Source organism: Montipora capricornis, chromosome 2, assembly GCF_036669925.1.
Source record: "Montipora capricornis isolate CH-2021 chromosome 2, ASM3666992v2, whole genome shotgun sequence".
NCBI classification, from domain to species: domain Eukaryota; kingdom Metazoa; phylum Cnidaria; class Anthozoa; order Scleractinia; family Acroporidae; genus Montipora; species Montipora capricornis.
Window position 1 is genome coordinate 15,638,854 of NC_090884.1, and position 25,000 is coordinate 15,663,853.

At 38.4% G+C, this 25,000-nt stretch overlaps 1 protein-coding gene and 1 long non-coding RNA gene across 2 annotated transcripts in view; both read right to left on the bottom strand.

Annotated features, from left to right (window-relative positions):
• The window catches only part of LOC138038968 (degenerin del-1-like), a 20,282-nt gene extending 3,738 nt beyond the window's left edge, over positions 1-16,544 (bottom strand). The window contains exons 1-8 of the mRNA XM_068885088.1: positions 16,517-16,544; positions 12,746-12,884; positions 11,832-11,923; positions 10,373-10,539; positions 7,678-7,752; positions 5,839-5,962; positions 4,147-4,213; positions 1,574-1,631 (exon numbers count right to left, since the gene is read on the bottom strand). Coding sequence (XP_068741189.1) covers positions 1,574-1,631; positions 4,147-4,213; positions 5,839-5,962; positions 7,678-7,752; positions 10,373-10,539; positions 11,832-11,862 — 522 coding nt within the window. The 5' untranslated portion in view covers positions 11,863-11,923; positions 12,746-12,884; positions 16,517-16,544. The remainder of the gene's footprint in view (positions 1-1,573; positions 1,632-4,146; positions 4,214-5,838; positions 5,963-7,677; positions 7,753-10,372; positions 10,540-11,831; positions 11,924-12,745; positions 12,885-16,516) is intronic.
• A 1,200-nt stretch (positions 16,545-17,744) lies between these two features.
• The window catches only part of LOC138038970 (uncharacterized), a 52,114-nt gene continuing 44,858 nt past the window's right edge, over positions 17,745-25,000 (bottom strand). The window contains exon 3 of the long non-coding RNA XR_011130339.1: positions 17,745-18,201. This is a non-coding gene — a long non-coding RNA (uncharacterized lncRNA). The remainder of the gene's footprint in view (positions 18,202-25,000) is intronic.

The window sequence follows — 25,000 nt, forward strand, 5'->3', positions numbered from 1 at the left end:
GTTGTCATCGGACAGTTTGTTATCGGGTAGTTTTATAAGCCAATCACATTCAAAGTTGCAGTTTAAATCAACCAGTCACAACCTTGGTTTCAATCACCATTGAAACTGTGTACAGACTCACTGTCGTGACCATTTTTTTTCGTTTAATGTATAATAAAACAATTAGTAGATTCGGTTTTTGTGATATCCAGAATAATCAAGGTCTCGGTAAGGGTTACCTAGACCTTATTCTGGATATCACAAAAACCTGATCCAATAATTAACAAATAGAAAACGAAAACATGTACCGTGTTTCTATCGAGTTATAGGAACACTCGTGAAAGTTTGGGAGAACTCGAAAAAGCTGTGGAAACACTCGTTCCCACAGCATTTCTCGTTCTCCCAAACTTTCACTCGTGTTTCTATAACTCGATAGAAACACGGTACATGTTTTCTAAGACGTCAATGTACATTAACTCTGCTTAGTCCTTACACCTTGATTGACCTTTGTCTCTGATAAGGTGGTACAATTCTCGGGAGTTTCGTGTTGTTTTTTCAGATCCGTTATTTTGTCTTCATTAGCTTTCTCCCTCATGATTTTATCCACGAGGGATGCAAGATCCCCGTCGATGGCGGGGCCAACATGCTCGGTAAACTGTAATGTTTTGGTCAACTTTACCATTACAAATTGCACGACACGAAGTTCAATTACCACTTTATTACAATCATCTCGAAATCGCACAATTTAATCGCTCCATGAAATACAGGATTTTAGTCAGAACCAATATTCTATTGATCCAGTTCCCGGTTGACAAAAAAAAGCGGACAAAAAATGGTAAAAAAAATTGGACACTCCTCTAAATGTAGGTCTTCAGCCTAAAGGAGCTCATTACCATCGTTCAGAAACTGTCAAAAAAAAAAGCAGAAATTTGGGAACATAAGTTGCAAAATGGCTTTCTTTGTCTTTCATTTTCCTGCAATTTGATTAGGTTCTTTAAACAATCCTTGAAATTTGATTGGTTGTTTTGCCTTGGTGTTCCTTTCTCATAAGGTGCGATTTAGAGCAACAAATAAATCGTACGATTCGTGAATAAATCGCTTTGCTGAGAGGCCATCAAATTGCAAGGATCACCAACGATTTCTAAATTGATGTAACCAACAATAAAATACCCGATTAGGCGGGCCTAAAGTAAGATTAAATTAACATTGATGTGGTTAACCATTGGACAAAGTCAAATCAAATGTTGGCTTTTTCAATGAAAACCAAAGTAAAAGGTGAAGAGCCCGTTGGAGCAAAGTACAGAACCAATAATCAATCAGTCGTTTATTTAACCTCGTAAACCTCCGAGGAAGTAAAAAAAAATCTCAACCTAAATGCATGAGGTGTCGTGCCGACACTGATGCGGGTTGGCTTTCTTTCTGGATTTCTTCGGCTACCCGTGTTGTCTTGGTGAAGACAGAGACAACTGGCAGTCTTGTCGACGTTTTGGCGATGATTCTCTCTGACCAGAGGCTGGGGCCCTAATTAAAAAAGCAGCACCACAGTAGAGCTTTTAAGTAGAACTTAACTCCGTAAGTCACGTTAATAACTCACCATCTGTGTTTTGGAAGGCCAAACCGACGAAGAAACTGTCTGAAGGAAGTTGATTTGTCTGAAAATGATTTGTTAGGGGAGAAGTTAATATTCTACTGGAGAACAACAAGAGAAATAAAGTCTCAAATGACTCCCTAACTGATGGTTAATTACCCTGCGAGCAGTTGGTTTATCCTACGCTTTCTGAGAGAGAAACCACGGCGAGCAACCGTCAGATTTTCCATCGAGCATGTGCAAACTACGTCACGCCCTACGTGATTCATCTAACATCACTTCGTGTTATTTCGCGGCTTGCCCAAATGTAGCAGATATGTAACTGAACGCATACGCAATCGTCAAAACAAGTTTACTAACTCATTTTACCTGTTCAAATTTAATTTATTCGTCCTTGACGCTGAACGGCGGCTCACTCAAAGAAACTAACAATTGCTCGCTGTGGTTTCTCTCTCGGGAGGCGTGAGAAAAACCAACTGCTCGCAAGGTAATGGTTAATGAGCCTTTAGCCGAGATGCTCACAAGTCTTGGAAACCCGGCTAATAGTCCCCTAAAAAACCACAGAAATATCACTTCAATCACAATGACAGATGGCAAATTAATAATTTATGTGGATATTGTTCACGTTGCCATTATACATTTATATAACGTAACAAAGACAGAGGAAAGTCCCGCAAAAACGTATTCACCATATTAGTTTTGTTCGCTCGAAGGGTTACTTGCGACAAGAATATCCCTCCATTCTTAGCTTATAAGTGTTGAAAACACAAGAATTGATAAATTCTATATTACTATTTTTCACCGTTTTTCTTCATTTTTCTTCGAAATGTTTTTTCAATTTTCAATTTTTATTTCTATTTTTTTCCTAAATTTATTTCCATTTGATTAATTAGAAATATTTATTTCATCATTTCATTATTTATCTTCTTATCTACTCTACTGGTTGTGTATGTATTACAACCCAGAAAATGCAAGCTCATAATTTACTGAAAGTACGTATACTCAGCTCGTTTAGTTTGTACTATGGGCCTAGGTTTGGAATTGAACGTCGATAACTGAAACTTCCTACGCACTGCGCATGCAGCACACAGCCCACCTAAAGTAACAGGTTAACTTGGAACGCGAACCCAATTCAGTATTCATGTACACGGAAATGCAAAAACTAATCTTGTTTATCAACACTGGACACAAAGAGGAGAAATTAATATGATGACCATCTGCCATATACAAAGGGAATGTATAGAAACACTATCAGGAATCATCTGGAGGGAAAAGCCACTAAGGCAATGACTTCTTTTATGGATAAATATCTCCTCGCGTTTTGCTGGCCTTATATGTATAAAGAGAAACATAGTATGGTTCGAAGTAGTGTCAGTGCCATTTTCAATGCTGAGTCATCTTAGAAATAGACTTCCATATGCCATGCCTAGGTTTAATTCTGAAATGTTACGGAAAGCATTCCCTGAGGTTATTTTCATATTTGGACAATAACAATAGGTAAAAACAAAGCTTAAAAGTTTTCAAATCTAGCCTCGTAGACTTTTGAATCATTTAATAAGTGATAATTTCCTCGATTGTGATTGGTTTAAAAAACTCCTATTTCCCACTAATTCACTTGCCAAGTTGTTATCGGACAACTTTGTTATTGTTTGTTATTGGATAGTTCAATAAGCCAATCACAGTCATTCAAAGTTGTGTTTGAATCAACCAAGAACAAACTTGGTCTCAGTCTCCATAGAAACAGTGAACAGACATGTGGAGGCAGTGTGGCCGAGTGATTAGGGCGCTTGCCACTCTTTGAATTTGTTCCTGGTAATCCCTGGTTCAACTTCCCAGCTGCACTTGTAAATAGCCCACTGGTTTGCCTCCGGCTAGTTGGGATTCTTAACAGTTGTTGTTGTTGTGTTCTATTGTTTCGTTGATTGTGTTTCATTGGCCCTGAAAAGCCCCTATGGGGAACGGCCAATTAAGTATGTATGTACTCCTAAATTGGGTCTTTCTTTCTTTTTTCCTTTCTTTCAAAGCGAGTCTAAACAATTTACGCCTCCTTTGTGAGTCTTTTAATGCAAATTTTTCCCTTTCTTCCATAACTTAGCTCTTCTTCTTTTCTCGGAAATTGTAATTTTTATGATTAATTGGAAAGATGATTTCGTGTCGTACCGATTTCGTTATCATCGTATGATTACAGACCGAATTGGACTCCACTCAGTCCTATTACCTTTACATATTGTGACTTGTAGCTCATGAGTTCTCTGAAGATATTTACATGTCACTATAATATATTTTATGTTTTAATAAGCTCTCTTTCATCTTTTGTGGTTTATTATTGACGCAGAACTAGCCTTTTTAAAACTTCTTTTTTAGTATCGCCAAAAAGGCTTATATATATAAAAGATACATTGCCTCTAAATTGAATTATTGTATCCGTATTAAATTGTATTTATAGCTCGATCAGTTTTGTGTTATTGTCCAACTTCGAAATAATTTGTCACTCGTTTTTCGAGATTGGTAAATGGAAGATATTTTATCTTTCCTCAATACGACCCATTCACAAAATAAATATATCTATATAAACTTACAAGCAGGCTGGATAGCAAGTACAGTCTTCATTACTTAAGCCATCTCGAGACCTAGAGAGACAATCATCTGTAACAACCAACACATTAGTCAAGTGAAGTTTACAAGTATCGCCTATTGAGTGTAATATGTGGTGATTACAGTGATGATAAGACAATAAGACGGGAAGGGATATATTATGATAATAACCGTGGTCACGCTGCTGGCTTTTTATCTAGGTAAAAAACAAATGGAAAACGGCGAAATGAGAAAGACTTTTTTTTTTAATAGACTTGATTCTCGACCATTGTTTGCATATACATACGCCAAACATTTATTGAAGTTTCCCTTGGTAAACCGGTTATCTAAGCCTTTAGTGTGACCACGCCTAATGATTGCTTATGATAGTAATATATTAAGTGGGTGGCATATTTCGATCTTCGAATCGTGGCCAGCTGCTGAAGTTGTCTCCTAACGGTGATGACCATCGTTTTGCTGTCGATTATTAATTTTACCTAAGTAAAAGCTCGCAACTGATCAGCTGCCAGATATCTTGATAGTTCAGATGGTGCGAGTGCGCAGTACTCGCACTGTTCGAGTCCCGTTCAAGAATGGATTTCTTCAGGCTTTCTTTACAGTTGTAGCTAAGTCTCCTGGCCTAAGAATGAAAGCGAGGCTACTGGTGACTCTGTTTTAATACAAACCTTTGTGCTTTTCTGATTTTAATGTAGACCACAGTTAATAAAGGGGAATGGTTATGAAACACGACAAATTTCTTTGTTGTAGGTTTTTGTTCTCTTTTTTGGCCTTGACCGTTCACAAAACACAATAGGCCACTTCGGAAAATACCATAATACTCTTTGTTTGTCCCCCCAAATTTTGCATAAGCATTGTTTTTGTTTTCTCTTGGGACCATTGTAAGTCCCGAGAGAAACTGGAAACAATGCTTGTGCAAAATTTGGGGGGACAAACAAAGAGTATTATGGTATTTTCCGACGTGGCCTATAGTTGTTTACTCCGCACTGAGGAACTAACCAATAGAAACGTGTTGGTTACGTAATTCATGCATAGTGTATGAGCGCAGAACAAAAGATTGTGCACGGTCGTGGACTTTCCAACCTAAATCTTGGCATCTTTGTTTGCTCCTTTGATGTTTGCCGAGCTTCCAAACCATTCCCCTCCAGTAACTATGTGCAGACTTATTAGAATTACAACGACACAATTTACACGATAAAAGCAGTGAGGTCTGAATCAATAGGAGGTCACCAGCAGCCTCGCAGCCATTCATAGGCTAGGTCACTGAGCAAACAACAGGAAAAGTTCGATGATCGCTCGTGGTCTGAGAGTCTATGATGACAACGATGATGATGTTCACGACAAATGACAATTGGTTATTATTATAGTGATGATGATAAATTAATGATAAAATTGATGATAAAATTTGCTGTATTGTTGAGGTTCGGCAATTATGCGTGTTCACAGCCTCGAGATCATTCTACAACGTTACTGTCATTTATCGAAATAGCCTCCTGACTCAAGTATGCTCCACGTATATATTATCTGTGAATTAGTTCTATTTCGCTTTTAAAAACTTGGTTTTGATGGCTTCGCCGACTATTTTCTGTGTGGTTTTGCGGTTTGTTAAGGAGAACGATACCCACCTCAGTATTATTCGTTAACCACATAAATTAATAGAAGGAAATTTGTGTGCATACTTTCAGTGATGTTAAACGGATCACAAATGCTTCCATTAATCTTGTTGGCCTCTCTAATGAATTTAATTGGCACACAATCACATTCGTTGTTCATCTTTTGTGCGAGGCATTGTTTCAGACAAGCCTATGAACAAATACAATGAAGGAAGCTATAATTAAACAAATAATAAACTTTTTTGAAGCGTCAAGTGTGCAGGGATAACGCGGTGGTGAAAGCACTTGCTTCTCACCAATGTAGCCCGCTTCGATTCCCAGATTCGGCATCATAAGTGGGTTGGGTTTGTTGGTTGTCTCCTATGCTCCGAGAGGTTTTTCTCCGGGTACTCCGGTTTCCCCTCTCCTCTAAGACTACCATTTGACTTGATTTGCGTTAATTGTTAATTTCCATTAGTGCTCCAGCGCTAGAACGAATAGACACTTAAAAAAGTTCCTTTCTTTTCTTTTCCTTGTTTTCTCTCCCTAGGTCAATAATTGGGGACACTGTAAATTGAATTCAATTCAAATTAATGCAAACCAGATCAAACGTTGGTTTTTGAAAAAAAGGAGAGAATTAACATGAGTACCAGGAGAAAATTTAACCGCTCAGAGCGGAGTAGAGAACCAACAAACTCAACTCACATGTGAAGCTAAGTCTGGGAATCGAACCCGAGCCACATCTGTGAGAAGCAAGTGGTCTCACTACTGCGAAAGTCCTGAGTGATGTTGAGCAGGAAACGGAAGTGCACTTAGCGTCGTACCTCTTATTAAATTCTGTTTTTCTTTTTGTCATTGGCCTGGTCATTGGCTGAATAGTGTCATACGTCTTATTGTTCAGTTTGTAAAAAGAAAGTACTGTTGTCTTTCTACTCACATAGTCAGTCCTCTTAGCTAATCTTTAAGTAATCTCGGTTACTATGGTATTTGGATGACACTTCCGTACTTCCATACGAGTTAATTAATGTTAAATAATTTGACACTTTTCAGTGGTAATGGGAAGGGGAGAGGGAGGAATGGGTAAGTGTTTGCAAGCAATATGATTAAATAACAAGAAGGGTATCTCTGATATGTACGGTTTGGGCATCCCTAAAAGTTGCGGGCAATCGGTAAAGTGGTCTCCCTGTAATTCCGTACTGTAGCCTGCACAGTGAAAAGGCGCCAATCTTCCGGGAGGTCGATTTTAGTCCACATCCGAAGCGCAGTCTCAGAACAATTGAGTAGGTGTTAGCTTTTCTTCAATACCTGCAAATGAGTGACTGACTGCGGGTTTTCGTAGTTTGAACAACTAAATATAATTCATTAATATCCAGTTTCCTTTGTTAGTCTTTGCAAGAGAAAATAAAGGGAGAAAAGAGGGCTCTTTTCTCCCTTTATTTTCTCTTGGTCTTTGTCATAGATTACATGAAGATGTCACACGTGTAAATAATCCTAAAATCGTAGGGTAAACAAGGTAATGATGATGACGATGATGATGACGATAATGATGACGACGATGATGACGACGACGATAATGATGATGACGATGATCATGATGACGATGACGATGATGATGGTGACGACGACGACGACGACGATGATGACAACGATGACGACGACGACGATGACGACGACGACGACGACGACGACGACGACGGCGATGATGTCGACAGCGACAACGATGACGATGACGATGCCGATGTCGATGACGACGATGATGATGATGATGATGATGATGATTGTCGTGGTGGTGGTAGCGAATACAGTGGCGATTATGACGACAAACGATGACGAAGTGGCGATAACTATAATGATGCGAAAATGGCTTAATTTTAATCACGATAAGAATTATTGATAAGCATTCATCATATTATAATCAGAGCTTACCTTTTGAGAGTACCTCCTATCATGAATACATCTTGCCCCACTGTTATAGGGTTTATCTAATCGGGTTATATTTTGCTTCAAAGAAACAGACGTAAATTAATTATTAATAATGACCTTCGTCCGTTAATAAATCGACCGTGGCAGGTGATTGCACTGGTTTATCCGAAGGGGTAAGCTGATCAAGTGATCCTTCCTATTGTTCTTTGCATAAATCAGTTTACTGATTGTATCAACCGTTTTAGGTTGGTCGATATATTAAAATTCAGTCCAAAGCAAAAGGCATCATCATCATCTCGAGGCTCTGGGAAATAAACTCATACAAATTTTTATATTTATTCCCCAGAGCCTCGAGATGATACCCTTTGTTTAGGACTGAATTTTAATATATCAAAATTGGTCTATTTTTTCGTGTTCTATTGGGAACTGAAAGCGCTTTCGGTTGGTTTGCTTGATCAACTTTTTCAACCGGAATCAAACTAGGTTGAAACGGTTTACAAAGGATGTGCAGCGACCGCTGTCGTTTACGCGGGCCAGAGGATCCGAATGCTGGCAACGCTCGATGTAAACAACAACAACAACAAAAATGGTGAGTTATTCGAACTCTTGCTCTGGATATGGAAAAAGTATCAGAATTATAAGCGTACATGAGGCTGCCCCAAGTGGCACAGATTCATTCGTGTGTCTTCTTCTAAAAGTTCCGAAAGTATGAAGTATGAAGGGCGCAACAGCTTTCCCTCATTTTGTCAACGCGGAGAAGTCTGGTAATGACTATTTTGGAAAGAAGCAGACTAACAACAATTTTTATAAAAGTGACGACACATTTGAAATTAAATTTGCAAGACATGTTTCGGTCGTGCAACGACCATCTTCAGTTGAAAGTAGAATTAATTTGAAGTTACATTTGAATTTATAATATGCTAAACAAAGATAAATAACAACGTGAAATAAATTGGGAATCTAACAAAATAGCCAAAGGTAACAAAAAAGAGTGTACAATGGAACATGTTGATTAGAACGAGAGAGTTAAATTAACATGATATAATTGCTTATTTAAAGAAGGTTGCTCCCAGGAAATATGTAACGCTTCTTTTATCTTGACCTGGAATTTTGTGGTCGCACGGTCTATAACTTCAAAACATTCCGCAGAGCAGGAGTTACGGCATGCTTCAGATTGTTGAAGGTGTTTAAAGAGATGTGAGGTCCTGTCCCTGTTTAAGTGTTCGCGAATGCATGTCGAGAGGTGTCGGCTAGTTTCACCGACATAGCAAGAATTACAGCTTGCACAGGTAAACTTGTAGACAACATTCGAACGAAGTTCAACAGGCACAGGGTCCTTCACACTAAACATGTTACGGATCTTGAAGGAAGAAAAGGCTAGCTTAACATCAAGATTGTTACAATAACGGCCCGTGAGCCGAACTCAACTCCTCCGTTCCGTCCTATAGTTTTTTCAATTGGATCATACATGCAACTATGAGCTGGCTAAGTATTTATGCATTCTTTTGGAACCTCATATCCCATCTGAATATTGTGCTTTAGACACTTTTACTTTTGTTCGTGAAATCACTGAATTGCCTTTATCGGGAACGTTCATGGTTTCCTTTGATGTCGAAAGTTTGTTTACAAACATACCTTTGGAGGAGTGTGTCAACCTGGCAGTTGACTACATCTCCAAGGGCAACCGTCATCTCCAGCTAACTAAAACTGAACTCAGAAATCTTTTTAATTTTGCCACTGCTCAAACACATTTCCTGTTTAAGGGTTCGTTTTTTGATCAAATTGATGGGGTGGCAATGGGCTCTCCCCTTGCCCCGGTGTTGGCTAATCTTTTCATGGGTCACCATGAAAGGATCTGGTTGGAAAACTACAAGGCCTCCAGTATTTTACTTTATCGACGGTATGTTGACGATACTTTTTGTCTATTTGACACTGAACATGACGCTACTTTGTTTTTTGACTACATCAACGACAGACATCCCAACATATGTTTCACCATGGAAAAAGAGATGGATTAAAAAATCCCCTTTTTGGATGTTCTGATTGACAACAGTCAACCTCTTTCTCTAATTACCAGGGTCTATCGTAAGAAAACTTTCACCGGTCTATTAACTTTAATTATTTTAGTCTTACCCCATTCTCTTACAAACTTGGCTTAATCAGGACTCTAGTTGACAGAACGTACAAGATCATCAACACGTGGGTAGGCTTCCATGAGGATATCAAGTAATTGTTATTAATCTTACGTAAAAACCTTTTCCCCAGTCATATCGTTGAGAGAGTCATTAAGCAGTATATTTCAAAAACTCAGACCCTTTCGAACACACCTGCTAGTCCATCATCCCTCTAATCTAGGAATCGAACCCGATCCACATTCGAGATAACCGAGTGCTCTCACCACTGCGCCATCCCTACTCCTCCACTTAACTTCGTAACTACAAGGCCATACCAGTTAAGTAAGTGGCAACTTAAGCAACTGGTTTTTCAGGCGTTCTTCTCAAACCCTTAAATTGCTGTTTAACTGCGATGAACTCTCGTCACGGTGTATTTCAATCTTCAAAGTTCGAATATGCGATAGATATACATGATATATTATCATTCAGTTTAAATGTATTATTTTCAGAGAGATATTGTGCCCAAGAATTCCCCTGAGGTAACATAAGCAGTCACCAGTAGGCTTGCCTCGCTTTTCACCTACCACACTTAAGGCCATTGATACAGACGTCCCTGGAGCAACAAATATTGAACTTTTGTCGAGGTCATATGAGCTGAAATAGGGTGAGTGGACTGCTACAAGTGCACCAACTGAATCAGCAAGGTGAAGGTAATATTCATCGACGTCCATAAATAAAGTAAGTATCAAACCTGATGAAGAAGAGAAAGATAAATCAAATAGGCTTCATTTTGTTCAGAAATAAAAGCAAATAGATATTTTTAGAGTACCTTTTCCGCAAAAAACAAATCAAAACAAAGGCAGTTCCGGCTCAGTGACGCTATGACATAAAGGTGAATAATTTGTTTCAGGTGATTATTGAAAATGATGTGCGCTGATTGGTTGCAATTGTGTTGATTATTACGTGATAATCACCCAAGTGGGTTTGTGCACTACAGACTATATAGAGCGTTTTCACTCACGTGACCAGTAGCCATATTAGATTACTGAAACAAAAGAAAGTATTTGCATAAAAATAGAGATCAATTCCCAGAGAATTAGTTTGGTACACCATCATGGCCGCCATTTCTTTGTTTTGGAACACCAACATGGCCACCGTGACGTCATGTGAAAACGCTCTATCACCAAGGTTGTCAGAGGAAATCCTTGGTGGCAAATAGGTCCTCAGCGCGTGCATGAATCACGGACAGTCTGTTGGAAGAGTTTCAACAGATGAGCCCCAAAATCTGCAGGAATTTGTGACGCAGATAAATAACAAAGCACCTTTTATTTCCAAAACGATGGAGTTACCTGGTGATAAATAACCTTGTCTAGGAGAGTGAATTTTTGGCTTTGAAGATACAGTGGTCAATCCGGAGAGTTAAACTTTTGTGATTCTTTTGTTGAATTCGAACATTTCTTGTGGAACTTTATAACCCTTGAAAGAAAAAAAACTAACTAACAAAAAAAAAAACCCTCATTTTGTCACAGATGTATCCTTTGTTTCTTGAGTTGGTAGTAACACTCAAGGAATAAAGCACTGTGTCATGTTACTGCACTATCACGCTTACGCAATGCGTGCCTTTTTTTCTAAATGGTCACAAACCGTTTTGTCCAGGTGACAGACGAGGAAATTAAATAAATAATTGTTTTAAGGAAAATGCATATTTTTCAAATAATCACCTATGTAACTATACGAAAACAATTATTCACCTCAGGCTCGATGAATATCAGTACAGTCGAGGTTTTTATTCACCGATATGTACGATATCGATATCGATATGTGCGGTTAGTTATGCGTCTTTGACGTTTGGGAATTGAAGTGAGTACACTGTTTAAGTCTTCCGACTGCTGGTTTTCCGTGATTAGTAATGACAAGGGTAATGCAGTTAACACTTTTGATATTCCCAAGGGAAAGAGAGTGACGGAAAGTTTGCATTTTTTTTTAATTTGCGCAAAAAAAATTAGCTCTGAACATGATTAACAACACATGTCTATTTCTTACCATGCATGTGACCAGCTTGATATGCAAACATCCCTTTGGGCTTCAACGTATAGCAATTTCCGTAGTTGGCATCGGATAAGCGAGAAAAGTTTCTACAAAGGAGATAATCTCTTTTCCATTGGTGCATCTTTTCAAAAAAATATGTGTGGTCTCAAGTTCAATTACCCGGCTTTTCCCTTAATGCCAAAATCATGCACGGTGGCAGACTGAGAGCAGAGTCCGTGTATTTATCAAATTCTTAGCAACCTTTGACAGTAGTGAAAAATAAAAGAAGAAAAATGAAATTTTGTGTCTAAGGATCATAGCGTTATCACCTTTTCTGTAAATTGTCATGATGTTTCCAAGGGATCATCATAAAAAGTATTCACTAAATCATTTGCAAGTGCAGGAACTTTCCACATTTGGACAAAGATCAATTTAATAGTTGGTTTCCTTTGATAGGTATTGTTTGTTTTTTTTTTTTATGGAAAACCACCGTCGCTTTTGAGTAACTAAGTAATTACAATCAACCTCAAAATGAGTTGACACAATAGGGCCGTTTATACGAGAGAAAATAAGCCGCGGCTCACATAAGACGCGAACACCCCGTATCTGCGTTCACGCCTATCTCATGCCGCGGCCTTGCGGGGTTGTTTATATTCGTATAAATAGTTCCTTTCATGTATTTTGTGCGCCGCGGCCAGGGTAAGCCGCGGCTTATTTTCTCTCGTATAAACGGCCCCATTGTGTCTTTACAGAAGTTTTTATGCGTAATTGTACCACGCTATGAATTTTTGAACAAAGGCGTAGGCTGGGTTTTTCTGAAAGATTTTCTGGAGTTTATAACTACCTGCACAAGGTTTTAGATCGTCTTACCCTCTTCTGCTTTTAAATTTTGAAATATGTTGAACCAATGATATATCGTATATACTTACAGGTGTGAACATGATATCCGAGCAACGGGAAGTTCGCAGCGTGCAATAATTTCATCTCTTTGATGACCTGCAGTCCATATACTTTCCTTGAACTTGTTTTTCAAGATGAAGTATAACTTTTCTCTAGCGTCAGATAAATCTGAAAAATTTGTTTGTACATTTCCCGTCATTGTATTAGACTGACGTGTGCGATAATCAATAAACTAGTCTATCCAACTTTATTACATAAGTATAGAGATTTACGTACACTTCCGCAATGGAATAAAAATGACGCACGATGTTTCCACTAGTGAAAAATTGTCGTATCAGCTTTTTAATTTAGGTTGAACTTTGGTGCGAGTGGCCAGTGCACTGACAGCAGGAGTAAAATTTGTAAACATGGCGGCCGACTGCTGTATGGTTTTCAAAGTTTTTGATATTTGATTGCTTAGTTTTCTCCACAAAATACTTCTCAAAAGATCTTAAAAAGTTTTTAAAGTGCTCAAGCGAGGTATGGAAGGTAAAGATTTCTTTTATTACAAAAATATTTTGCTATTTGTTTAGCCGGGACTTTTGTTCACGATGGGTGGTGTGATAGTCTCTCTATTAACACTTACCTCGTTAACTTTATGATCTCTGTACTTATATAATAAAGAAATTACTTCATGGTTGACTCGGTTGTTCGATTTTTATTACTCAATCGTTGTGAAGGATCGTTACACTCACGCGTTTGCTTCGCTCACTCGTTCGTTTTCGCGATCCTTCACAACTCGTGAATAAAAAGCGTAAAACGTATACGCACTCACCAACCATGAAGTAATCTATCGATATATATATATGGCTAGATAATAGCAAAAATTAACTTGAATCAATTACCAAGGAGATGCAGATATCCCGAAAGCCCCAAGACTACCATCTGCAAATAGTTTGGTTTGCTATTGGTTTTGTATTGTTTTCAAATACGTCGAATTCTACAACTAAGCGACTGCGTGAGTTAAGGTCTCGGTAAAAGAAACAAGGTGCCCACAGAAAAAAATTCTAGTCTCGCGAGTATTTTCGCTACAAAGGCAAGTTATATATCAAATTAAAGCTTAAAGACTAAATTACCTTATAAAAGATTTTGTTTCATCGAATTTCAAAAGGCGCTGAATTTCTCTGCTCTCGAACTCAGAGGTATCGAGTTTACTGCAGAAGCTCCAGCCCTTTCGCGTTGTTAATATTAACTTCCTTTTTTATTGCATCTGATTGACAGATAAAAGACCTAACAAATTGTGTGAGGAATTTTGCATATGTCTCTTATTAGCGGAATTATTGCATTTCAAACTAAAAAGTCGAATCTCGCAAATTTACGCAAAGAAACTGACATAAAATGAGTTACAAAGGGAAATCTGAAAATTCCATTGACTCTTTTTGAGTCTATATCATCCATCATATCTGAAAGTTTCAAAGCGATAGCTTGAAACCTGTCCCGATTGGAGGTGGAAGAATTTTGATTTTTGCGTCACGCAATAGTGTTTTCTCACGCAGTAGACAGGGGCTGTCAATCACTTTTCGCGCGCAACTTATGGCAGGAAACAGAAAAGGCTATTTTTAGAAGGGTTAAAAAGCACTTTCTGATTTTCTTTTTCTGCCAAAATAAAATTTAGGACCCACTCATGCCAAAAATCCAAAAAAAAAACAAAATCGAGCAATGTACTAACATTTTCATTTACCGAGACCTTAAGGTGACTGAACACAGTTTTTTCGCGGTCAGCGACGGGCCGGTGTGGATTTCGAAAAACAAAACAAATATGGCAAGATTGTTCTTGTCCTTGTCGTGACGGTCTTGGAAACACGGTATAATTAAAGTGAAAATCTTTCAGAGGAATGCAGCAAAATGCCGAGCATGCGCATTAGCTGAAAATTTTGAGACTTACAGCTGTTGTCTGTTTTACCAAATTTCTCGCAAACCCGTCATCATATTTTGGAGAAATTTGCAATTAAAATAGTTTTGGCTACAATCGACATCAAAGTTGTTGAGACACTCTTATCCTTTAGGGTCTATTTCAAGCTCGGTGAGAAAATGGCCCCCTCACACGGGAAAAAAGGTTGTTTTCTTTTCTGTATCCTACGAGCGTTGCCAACAGCGGTACAACATTGATTAGCGGGGAGAGGGAGGGGTATCCCGGAAAAGTACTTTTTAGACAAGTTTTCTTTGCAAACAATGAATGTGTTGCCCAGTGTGCTCTGTTGGCAACTGTCTCAACTAATTTTGTCGCCGATAATTGTAAAAGGTCAGAACTTTAACAGGCAATAACAATAAAAATTTGGTTTTATCAACGGAGTTGATAATGTAAATTGGCCACCGTACAGAGATTCTAAAAGCTGACGTTTCGAGCGTTAGCCCTTCGTCAGAGCGAATCGCTCTGACTTGGATTCCCTCTGACGAAGGGCTAACGCTCGAAACGTCAGCTTGTAGAATCTCTGTACGGTGGCCAATTTACATTATCAACTCCGTTGATAAAACCAAATTTTTGTATACTACTTCCCCACCGACGCAGCACCACAGTTTCTTTAGAAACTACCCCTTCATTCAATAACAATAAAACACAAACAGCGGTTACAAACATTTGCTTGAACTGCATAACTTTTTATAAACTTAACATTTCGTTTGTTACAACATAAATCATGATTATAATCCATTATTCAGTTACAGATAAATTTAAATGCAAATATACCACCAAAACGGATTGGGAACTAACGAATTTGATTGACAACTAACAAATTTAAACAACAAGAAATACGCTAAAAATAGAGATAAAGTTAAAACGTTGGTACTGAGAAACTTTATGTCCATTATTGGCGTATTTCGTTTCGTTTAAATTCATTAGTTGTCAATCAAATTTGTTAGTTCCTAATCTGTTTCAGTGCTATATTTGAATTTAAATTTATCCGTAACTGAAGAAAAGATTACAGCGAGTTTCAATAGTGTCGTAAAACCAAAACCAAAGTAATTACTCTGGCCAATCAAAAAGGATGGAGGCAATCCAGTAAACCAATCAAAACTCGAAGTGATTTGACGTAGCGGACATAAAGCGCGGGGAAATGTGCACTCGCGAGCCACGATGGGTTTTGGTTTCACTTCTGATTGGTTGAAAAAGTGGCGCGAGAACTTTGAATCAATCACTGAGTGAAGCAATGCAAAACAAAAGCAATTCGCTAATTATACTTTCGACACTCAATTGAAAACCGCTCTATAATCACTTCTGATGATGTATGTTGTAACATACGAAACGTTAAATTTATAAAAAAGTTATGCAGTTCAAGTAAATATTTGTAACCGCTGATTGTGTTTTATTCTTATTGAAGCTCAAATGGCCCAAGTCAAAGAATTTGGGGAAGCTAAAAATTATGAAAAATCCGTCAATTGAAATTTTATGATAAAAGCTGTTAAACTTATTCTATTATTTTAAGTAAGCAAATGCTGCAAAAAAACTAATGAGTGAATTTTGCATAAACGAGGAATATGCATCCTTTTCTAGATGCGTTACCATGGTAACAGCTTAAAAGCACAGTAACTGTCACAAATAGAAACCAACATGATAGCACTCACCATTGACCAAGCTTGAGCTTCCAGCCAAAAACTGCATGATTAATATTACAGAAATGGAAGTATAAGAGCTTTAAACTGTGTTCAGTCACCTTAAAAACGTAACTGTAAACAAATAAGAGGAAAGAAACATGGTGCATTCAAATAGGACAAGCACGTTTCTTCTTCTGTCTTCTGTATTAATATTTATCTCACGTACTCACCAGAATTACTATTGGTGCCTTGATCACCGTTGATCTGCAGGAATAACAAACATTTACGTTCGCATTTTCTTTTACTATAATTTTCAAATGTTTAAACCCTCTTTAAAATAAAATTATGCAATTTGTGTATTATGACTTTCCCTCTTTGTTCCCCAGTTTAAGGCCATTTCAACCCCCCGTGATTTGCCACTACAACGCTACAACGCAATACCGTCACCGGCAATCAATTTGAGTGTATTCAATGAGGATCATAAATCTTCATGTTCTTGTTGCATAAAATCAACGAAGACGGGTACTACCGAAATGGGTCCGACGGCTTCGAGCTCTTTAAGCAAAGGAAGCTTTGGTCGCCGAAAGGATGCAAGGAATTCAAAGCCAATTGCATAGCAGCTACACCGGCTTGTTTTAGTGTTGCATAAGCATATTGACAGAGCTAAGAAGAAATTTCTTGTCATTGAAAAGAAAATTGACAACAACAACAGCAAAAAAAGAAAAAAAAAGGAAAAAGAAAAAGAAAAGAAAAGAGAAAGAGGAAGAATAATAGAAGAAAGCGTGAGAAACAAGCTAAAGTGTTGAAACACACAAACAGCTGGCAAAATCACAATGTTTTTTTTTTTCGGCTCAGGTTATTACTTTTACTACAGCAGCAAACAAAAATGAAGGGGAAATAATTTCATGGAAAACAAATTAAAATGAAAGCATTTAAAAAACGTTATAGGTATTGAGTTTAGTTTGGACGGCGAAGCGCGTTTTAACTTACTTTCAGAAGGACATACGCAAGTAAGAAGTACAAAGAAACAATTGGCTTATTTTCTATAAACATCAGTTCAATGCTTATGTCCTTTCCAAACTTATGGGTGTACCACTGAGATGGGTACAGTAGATACCGAATAAAGGAAACTATGACGGTGTTTTCTTGTTGTTTTCATAGTCCTGCTGAACTAATATCGTGGAAAGATAAGTGGCTTTGAAAAGGGCGGTCTGTAGAGAAATTGTTTCGTTTCGTCTCGCCTCTCTTTTATCCCCCATTTCAATAGACGACAAACAAGTCGAAAAAGAAGTAGTGTTTGTTTGTTTTTTAAATGCTGTATATATTGTTTACATCTCCTCCTGCAGCTAGCACAGCAATGTAGTGAAACAAAAGATTTGCAGGGTGACCAACGCTTTAGCATGATCAGCGAAGATCAATTGCGTTCTTCCTTACTGCCTCAGTCTCAGTTCTAATCAGTTCCCTTTACTTGGGACCATTTCTCATGAAATTATATCTCTGCTTATCGCCTGCTAAAGGTATTATTTCACTTTAAGCAAATGTACTATACTTACAATACCATCCAAGAAAGAGGTGTTCATCAACTTTGACTTCTTGATCGGATTAAAATTGCAAACAGTTACAGCGGGTAAAATGAGCTTTTCCTCGATTACCAAATCGATATCGGTATGAGTGGGATATTGCATAAATCTCTCGAAGCTTTGGCTTATTTGATAAACTGAAGCAACAAATGCAGCTGCAAATGTTAGCATCCAGAATATTTTGGCCGAAGAAGATTTTGCCTCGGATAATCTGCCAAGCCCATGAGCAGTGGTTTTGGAACAAAATTCTCTGAGTTCATGTCTTCGAGGATGTAGATCATTCCCTTGATTTTCTGTATCACCAATCCCCATAGCTTTCATTTTCTTCCAGTTTCCTAAGATGAAATAGAAAACTACTATTTCAATATGCTTAGTGGGGAATTAACGATAAAACATTTATGAAAGCCGTAAAAATAATTCTATTGCGAGAAATAGGCCGCTGCGCCAATGAAGTACATCTGCATTAATTTTTTTTCTTCAGCTTTTGTTTATTCAATTCTTTCTTTGCTGTTGGTGTGGTCTCTTTAAGTGTGTAAACTAAATTGATTAAAATCCCATTCGCCTTTTATCGTTCGAACTCATCGCGGAATCGTAAAATAGAAGATCTGTCCCCTTAACACCACCCTGCCAAAAGAGCCTTTCTTAACTCGACGAGGCTCTGCTCCCCAGGGTGCTTTAAATTAACACACACACACACACACACACACACTCGTGGAAATGAGGAAAGAATTAAACTTCAAAGCAATATTTTCTTTGTTGTCAATAAAACAAACAAAAACAGTTTTAATCAAATTTGTAATTATATTATACTGGATAACACATCTGCCTCACCTGGCATGCATGCCTCATGACATGCGAACGTACTGAACGGTTTGAAATTTTTGGAGCCGCCATCCGAATCATTGACTCAAGATAGGTTATGAACGTTGCAACTTCGAAAAATGAAACTTTATTGACTTCGCTTGACCCAATGAGATCAACCTTATTAATGAAAGAACATGAGTAGCTCTTGTAAAGAACTTGAAAAAGAATCCAGGCTTTTTTATAACTGTTAAAGCTACTTAATTCCTGCAATGATCAAACTAAGAAAGCCTTTTATATCCACACTAGTCTTGCAATTTTGACCTTCATATATTCTCTTGAAAATGTAGCATTACCACCTGAGATCCCAAAATGTTCTTGTTTTTGTTCCTTTTTCCTTTAGCTTTAAAAATGGATAAAGTTGGGTCAGTCGGATCGGTCGCCAGCATATGAAATTTTGCAGCTGAAATTCAAAATGCGCTTTATACAGGGGCACCCAACAAGAATATAGTTCAAAACCACTTAGACATAGCATTGTTAAATGTATTTTAGTATTTAAACGGTAGATATAGGCATATTTTTATCCCCTACAAATTTTTCATCTGTTCGGATTCCCTAGCTGAAAGTCCAGTGATCCGAAAAATTATAGGGATCAAAACTTACCTTTTCGAAAATTTCAGCCAGAAAAAAAGGTCCCGAAAATTCTAGGTGACCTTTTTAGGGTAAAAACCCGTTAAAAATGAGCAATTATACCACGTCATAGATGTTCGAAATCTCCTAGGACAGGCAGACAAGCAAGGAATTCTGGAACAATCTCAAATCGTCTTCCGAACAGATATTTTCCGAAGCTACACTGACCAATGTTCTCAAAACAAAAACGACCAATCACCAGTATGGTACAGATGCATAGAACTGAAATCGTACGAACGTGATTCATGGGCCCGAGTGATGATTGAAAGTTCTCAAACATCACGATTGATCACATCACTGGCTGCGGGTGGATAATTAATATACCCTGATGAAGAAAGGCAATGCCTTTCGAAATACTGGTAAATACAACAGATATTCCCTCACTTGGTTTGATCAGACTTTCCCGTCTCGTGTGCTATAATTTTTAGGGTTGGAAAATGAGCTTTCCTGTTAGTCCGCCTTTGTATTTGCAATTGACAGCGAAAGGAGGCGTTGCTAATTTGCATTCGGTTATCTTGGATTTCAATACTAAAGGAGGAATTTCAAAGCTATGCCGACACCGACAAAGCATTTCTGACGCTTTTTGGGACAAAGAAATTATTCCAAAAGCAAGAAAAGCCTTTAAACATAGGGTTACAATTAAATATTTCAGAAATTGATTGATTAAAGAGTGAAATCGAGCGACAGAAGCGACCTATACGAATACAATGAACAACCTCATCCCACGTAAACGCCACTAAGCGTCTTGTTACGGTGGTAAGAATTGGTTCGTTATCAACTCGTTTAATAAAACCAATTTTTCGCGTTCTTCTATCACGTGAACGAGAGCTGATTATATCCGAACTCCGCCTTAAGATATCAACATTTTATTCGTTCAACTTATATTGACTTATGAGGTGATAGCTACTGTTCCTTCCTGCCCACCCCCCCCCCCCCCCCTCCTTACCGGGGACAGGGCGGGCGGCCCACGGTTTGTAGTTCTAATCTGAGAAGACTTGAAAGTCTATCCATTTCCAGATGAAATTACTAAGGCAGCATTTTCTCCTCAGTTATTTTTAAATACTAAGTGTTGATGCTTAATTTTCCTATTTAATTAAAGGGGAATTTCTTCAAAGGCAAGATGTGGAGATGAGATCTAAGGAATTGATATGCACTGGAAAAAAACTTATACCGCCAGACATTGTGTTGAATTTTGGATGCAATTCGTTTGTCGACGTAGACTATTTAAATGAGAAGTAAGCTTGCTCTCACTTGTTTGCTGTCTCTAAAAACCTCTTTAATTTCAGTAAGCTAAGACTCCGTTTTGTCCAGTATGTCTACCTTAGTAGCAGCTGCCAGGCCAGAAGCAGTAGCCTACTCTAGTTTTTCTCAAGGTAACGAGTATCTAAGCTCGCAATGGTAAGGTATTTACCCTTGGTACAAGGGAAAGGTTCCACACAGAAAACCTTCTCTGATTGAACTGACGCCTTCAGAAAAAAGCACAGGTTTACGATAAGCATTTGGGTTAGATTCGAGCCCCTTATCTTTGTAACAGGATATTGTACATGTGTCCCTTATTGATGACGTCTCCAATCTCACAACACAACATATAATCGAGGAAGAGTCTTACACTGTCTAGAAAGGAATTGGTAACAAATTGGTTCATTTAGTTTTATAAAATTCTTTCACACCCAGGAGATCGATATCTAGTTATTCAACCTATTTCGGGGCAATCTTGATTATGTTATTTTATGTAGGGCGGTGTTTTTGCAAAATATAGCTCCAGGCTAGCTAAATGGGGAATCTGTGGTATCATCCTTGTGCCAATGCAACCAAATACATATGGATAGTTCTGAGATCATGAAAGTCCTTAATGAAATTCGGGGTCTTAATAGAACAAGATCGTTTGTGAGAGAGCTCTCCAGGGGAAACCAGAAAGGCTGTTTGCTTTGATTGTAAGTTTTAGATTTCATGGTCCGCCATTACTCACGTTAAAATATGACCGACTGGACCTCAGATGGTTGGATCTAAGGAAAAGTGACGTCATTTACTAACTCGCTTAAAATTTCGTCCTGTAAATGCAGATAATTATATAAGCAAAACTCGAGTTTAAAAGTCTGAAAGCCCGAAATTCCGGCCGTGCTGCATATTAATTCAGTCGCGTACAAGCGCATTGCATTCTTAAACTAGTGAGTCCTTGACATAGGCGTACGAGCAGGAAGGGGGAGGGGAGTCTAGGAAATTTTCGGGCAAAATGCTCAAAATTCGGGAAATAAAGAAACGATAAAAGATGGAATTTAAAAAAATATAAATAAGGCAAAAATTTAAAAAAGAGCACTTGAAAGTATAAAAATATTACTTGTGTAACCTAAAAGATATTAAAGTCCTTGTTTTGAAGTAAGTCCTCGCGGTTGATCTTAAAAATTTGAATTGCTCGGCTGCTGATCTGTTGATCGCAAACCACCTGTTTGAAATGATCCCAGAATTCTCAAAGGTGGCGTCTATTCTGGCCGTAATTCCAGCAACATTATGTTCAGCGGAACGCTCCTTCAGCGGACTTCGGAAACTAAAGACATATATTCGCAGCACGATGGGGCAGAGTAGACTGAATAGCCTCGCCATCATTTGCATTGAACGCGCCTATGGCAATAGAGTCATAGCAAACGGTATTGACAAAATAATTGACACTTTTGGACAACGCCATGGAAGAAATAGCTACTTTTTTTAATAAGCTTTTTCGCTAGTTTAAATACTAGATGGAGGAGACTAATACAGAGTATGTGAGGTTCTAAGTGTTTATTAGTTACTTGATCGAGGAGACCTACATAGATTCTGTGAGGTTCTAAAAACTCTATTTTTCGAATACGTACAGTTTTATGACTTTTAAGGGTTGTAAACGAATGTTTCTTTCGTACATTTTGAGGGAGTAAAAAACGGATTTCAACAATCAAGCATTCGGGCACTGTGTAATTTTTTCGGGCAAAAAGGACATCCCCCCCCCCCTCCCCCAGGTCGGACCGTGCCCGTACGCCTATACATGATAAATAAAAGGTGTGCAAAAGGGGACAAGAACCAAGCAAAAAAGCCAAATCGGCCTAAGCGAAACATAGGCGTACAAAAGATAAAATAAAAACGAGGGAACGAAAACTATCGAAAAAATGGTGCCAACAAGCAGCCACGTGGACGACAAAGGGGAGAGAAAGGCGAAAGGGCGAACACCAGCCAGGGAAAAACCAAACAGTAAAACGAGCAAAAGTTATACCGCAAAGGAGCTTGATTTTGCTGAGGATTCTCAGCATTAGCTGCGGCAACCGGAGGCACTTGAACCAGGACTTGAGCGGCGGGAACAGCAGCTTCAACTGGAGCTTGCGCATCAGCCATAACACGGTAATGTTGCAAGAGCATTCTAACGCGAACTGGGCCGAAATGAAACTCTGATGCAGAGCTCTTATTTATACTCTCGCTGCAAGGGACTGGCGCGAATAGCTAGTTCGGAAGGTCGTAGATTCGACTTCTGCAAAGGAACACTAGGATTTGTTTTCGAAAACTCATTAAGTCAGCATCGAAAAAGAAATCTTCATTCACCGAGGTTGATATGTAACATCTCCTTGATTACAATCTTCAATATAGTTATTGACTTATGCCCGAGGAAAGCCATCGGTGAGAAGAGTGACGAATAGGCCATTTCCAAATTCATGTCTGCCTCCTCTTCAAGGCGAGTACTAGTCTAAGTGCGAAGTTTTTGTTATGAAAATTAGTTTTCTTTCATATGTAAAGTAGAACTAATTACCATCACAACAACTTCGAACTTGGACTCGCTTTGAAGAGGAGGCAGACATGAACTCGGAAATGGCCTATTGATTTAGCTGAAAAGAGGGCAAGGAGGCATAAAGCTATGATAGACAAAAATACTGCTGAGCATTCTGATGAAGAGGCATTGCTAGCCAGTAGTAGGGAGTTTAAGATCTAGGACGCGACGGCAACGAAAATGTCACAAATGTTGCATATTTAATAAGCAAAGACAATAGCTTTGCACTCTCTGCACGTGCATTTTTCATAAGCTGCATAACTTTTATTATCATCGTGCGAAAATAAAGGCTGTCTCTCTGTCTGTCTGTACATTTCTTTCACGTTTTCTGTAAATCTGCAACGTGAAATGACTAATTCTCAAGTTTTACGGAGAACGTGAACACAAGGCAGCGAATTTGAATCATAATTATACAGTGGTGTCACCAGCTCGATTTTTATTTGCTATAAGCACGCATCTAATTCTTACTTGCCCCGTTTCTCTTAGGTCATGCCTACAGACAACAGATTTTATATATGAAGAATTGACGTCATACTTACAGACAATAGTTTTGCGCATGCAGAAGTGACGTCACCTAACACGCTAACCAGCAGGTAAGAGGAAAGAAGACTCTGCCAACTGCAGAAACATTCTTTGATTTGCCACTAAACCAAAGAAATAGATGAGTCAGTCCTCTTGTCTTTACAATTGCAGCCCAGGAATATGCATAATAAAACAATCATCAGATTCGGTTTTCGCATGATCGCGATAATTATCAAGGCCTCAGTTTGTGTTATCCACCTCATCTTTCGGCTTCGGCAGATAACACAAACTTTAGTCTTGATCATAGGACATTCACATGACGTTTGGAGGGCATTTAGTTTATTTGTGGCCCGAGGGACACAAATAAACTATATGCCCGACAAAAGTCATTTGATTATCATTATTATCAATAAACAAGGCCAAATCGTACCAATTCATTTAATAAGAGAAAAATGTTTAACAGAGATGTAGCATGAAACTATGGTATGGAAATGTCCCTCAGTGTAATATACAAACAAAGGTTGTGAGAATGAAAGAAATGTAAATATTTGAAGTACGGGTTGTAGACCAAATGCAGAAGTAATCCTCTCACTTAAATAGGACAATCTCATTGGCCAAGCGAAGTTGTTTGACATCTCTGCAGCCAATCAGTATCAGGGCGGCAAATATATTTTCAGTCCGCACGTTTCTCGTTTGGCCCACAAAAAGGTGCGTTTTACAGAGGGCAGTTTGTCATTTGGCCGCGGGTATTGATAATAATTATCGCTATCATGATCAACCTCATCCAATAATTGTTAATTGTCTGTCGTAGCTTCAACACCGCACCTCCTAATTCAGTTCCTGGAAAGTTGCACTAGCTTTTAGAAGTTAGACAAGCCAACATAATGACGAAAAAGATAAATAAACTTGAACTTGCAAATTTAAATGACGTTTTTGTTCACAGTCGCGTCGTAGATCTTAAACTCCGTAATATTGCGTACACCAACGCGATGCTAACGAAATTGCAAGAGTCAACGACTGATCGTAAACATTTTACACTTAAAGTTGCCCAAGACAAGACTTATGACACGAAATCTTGGTATGGAAGAAATTAAAGTCTCACAACTCGGGCTGGTTAAAAATTCAGAAAGTATAGACGACTGCATATATTGAAATGGGCTCTTCGCCGACGGGGAGAAGTCATAAGTTGTTTTGAGAAGGAAGGCGCATAATCATTAGATACAATGTATGGAAATCGTATGTCTGTCGCGAGCTCCAACGCGTATTTGGCTCCTATTGATTCAAATTTGCCGTGCAGATCTAGCGTGCATGACAGGCGCTTTATGAGCCAAGCG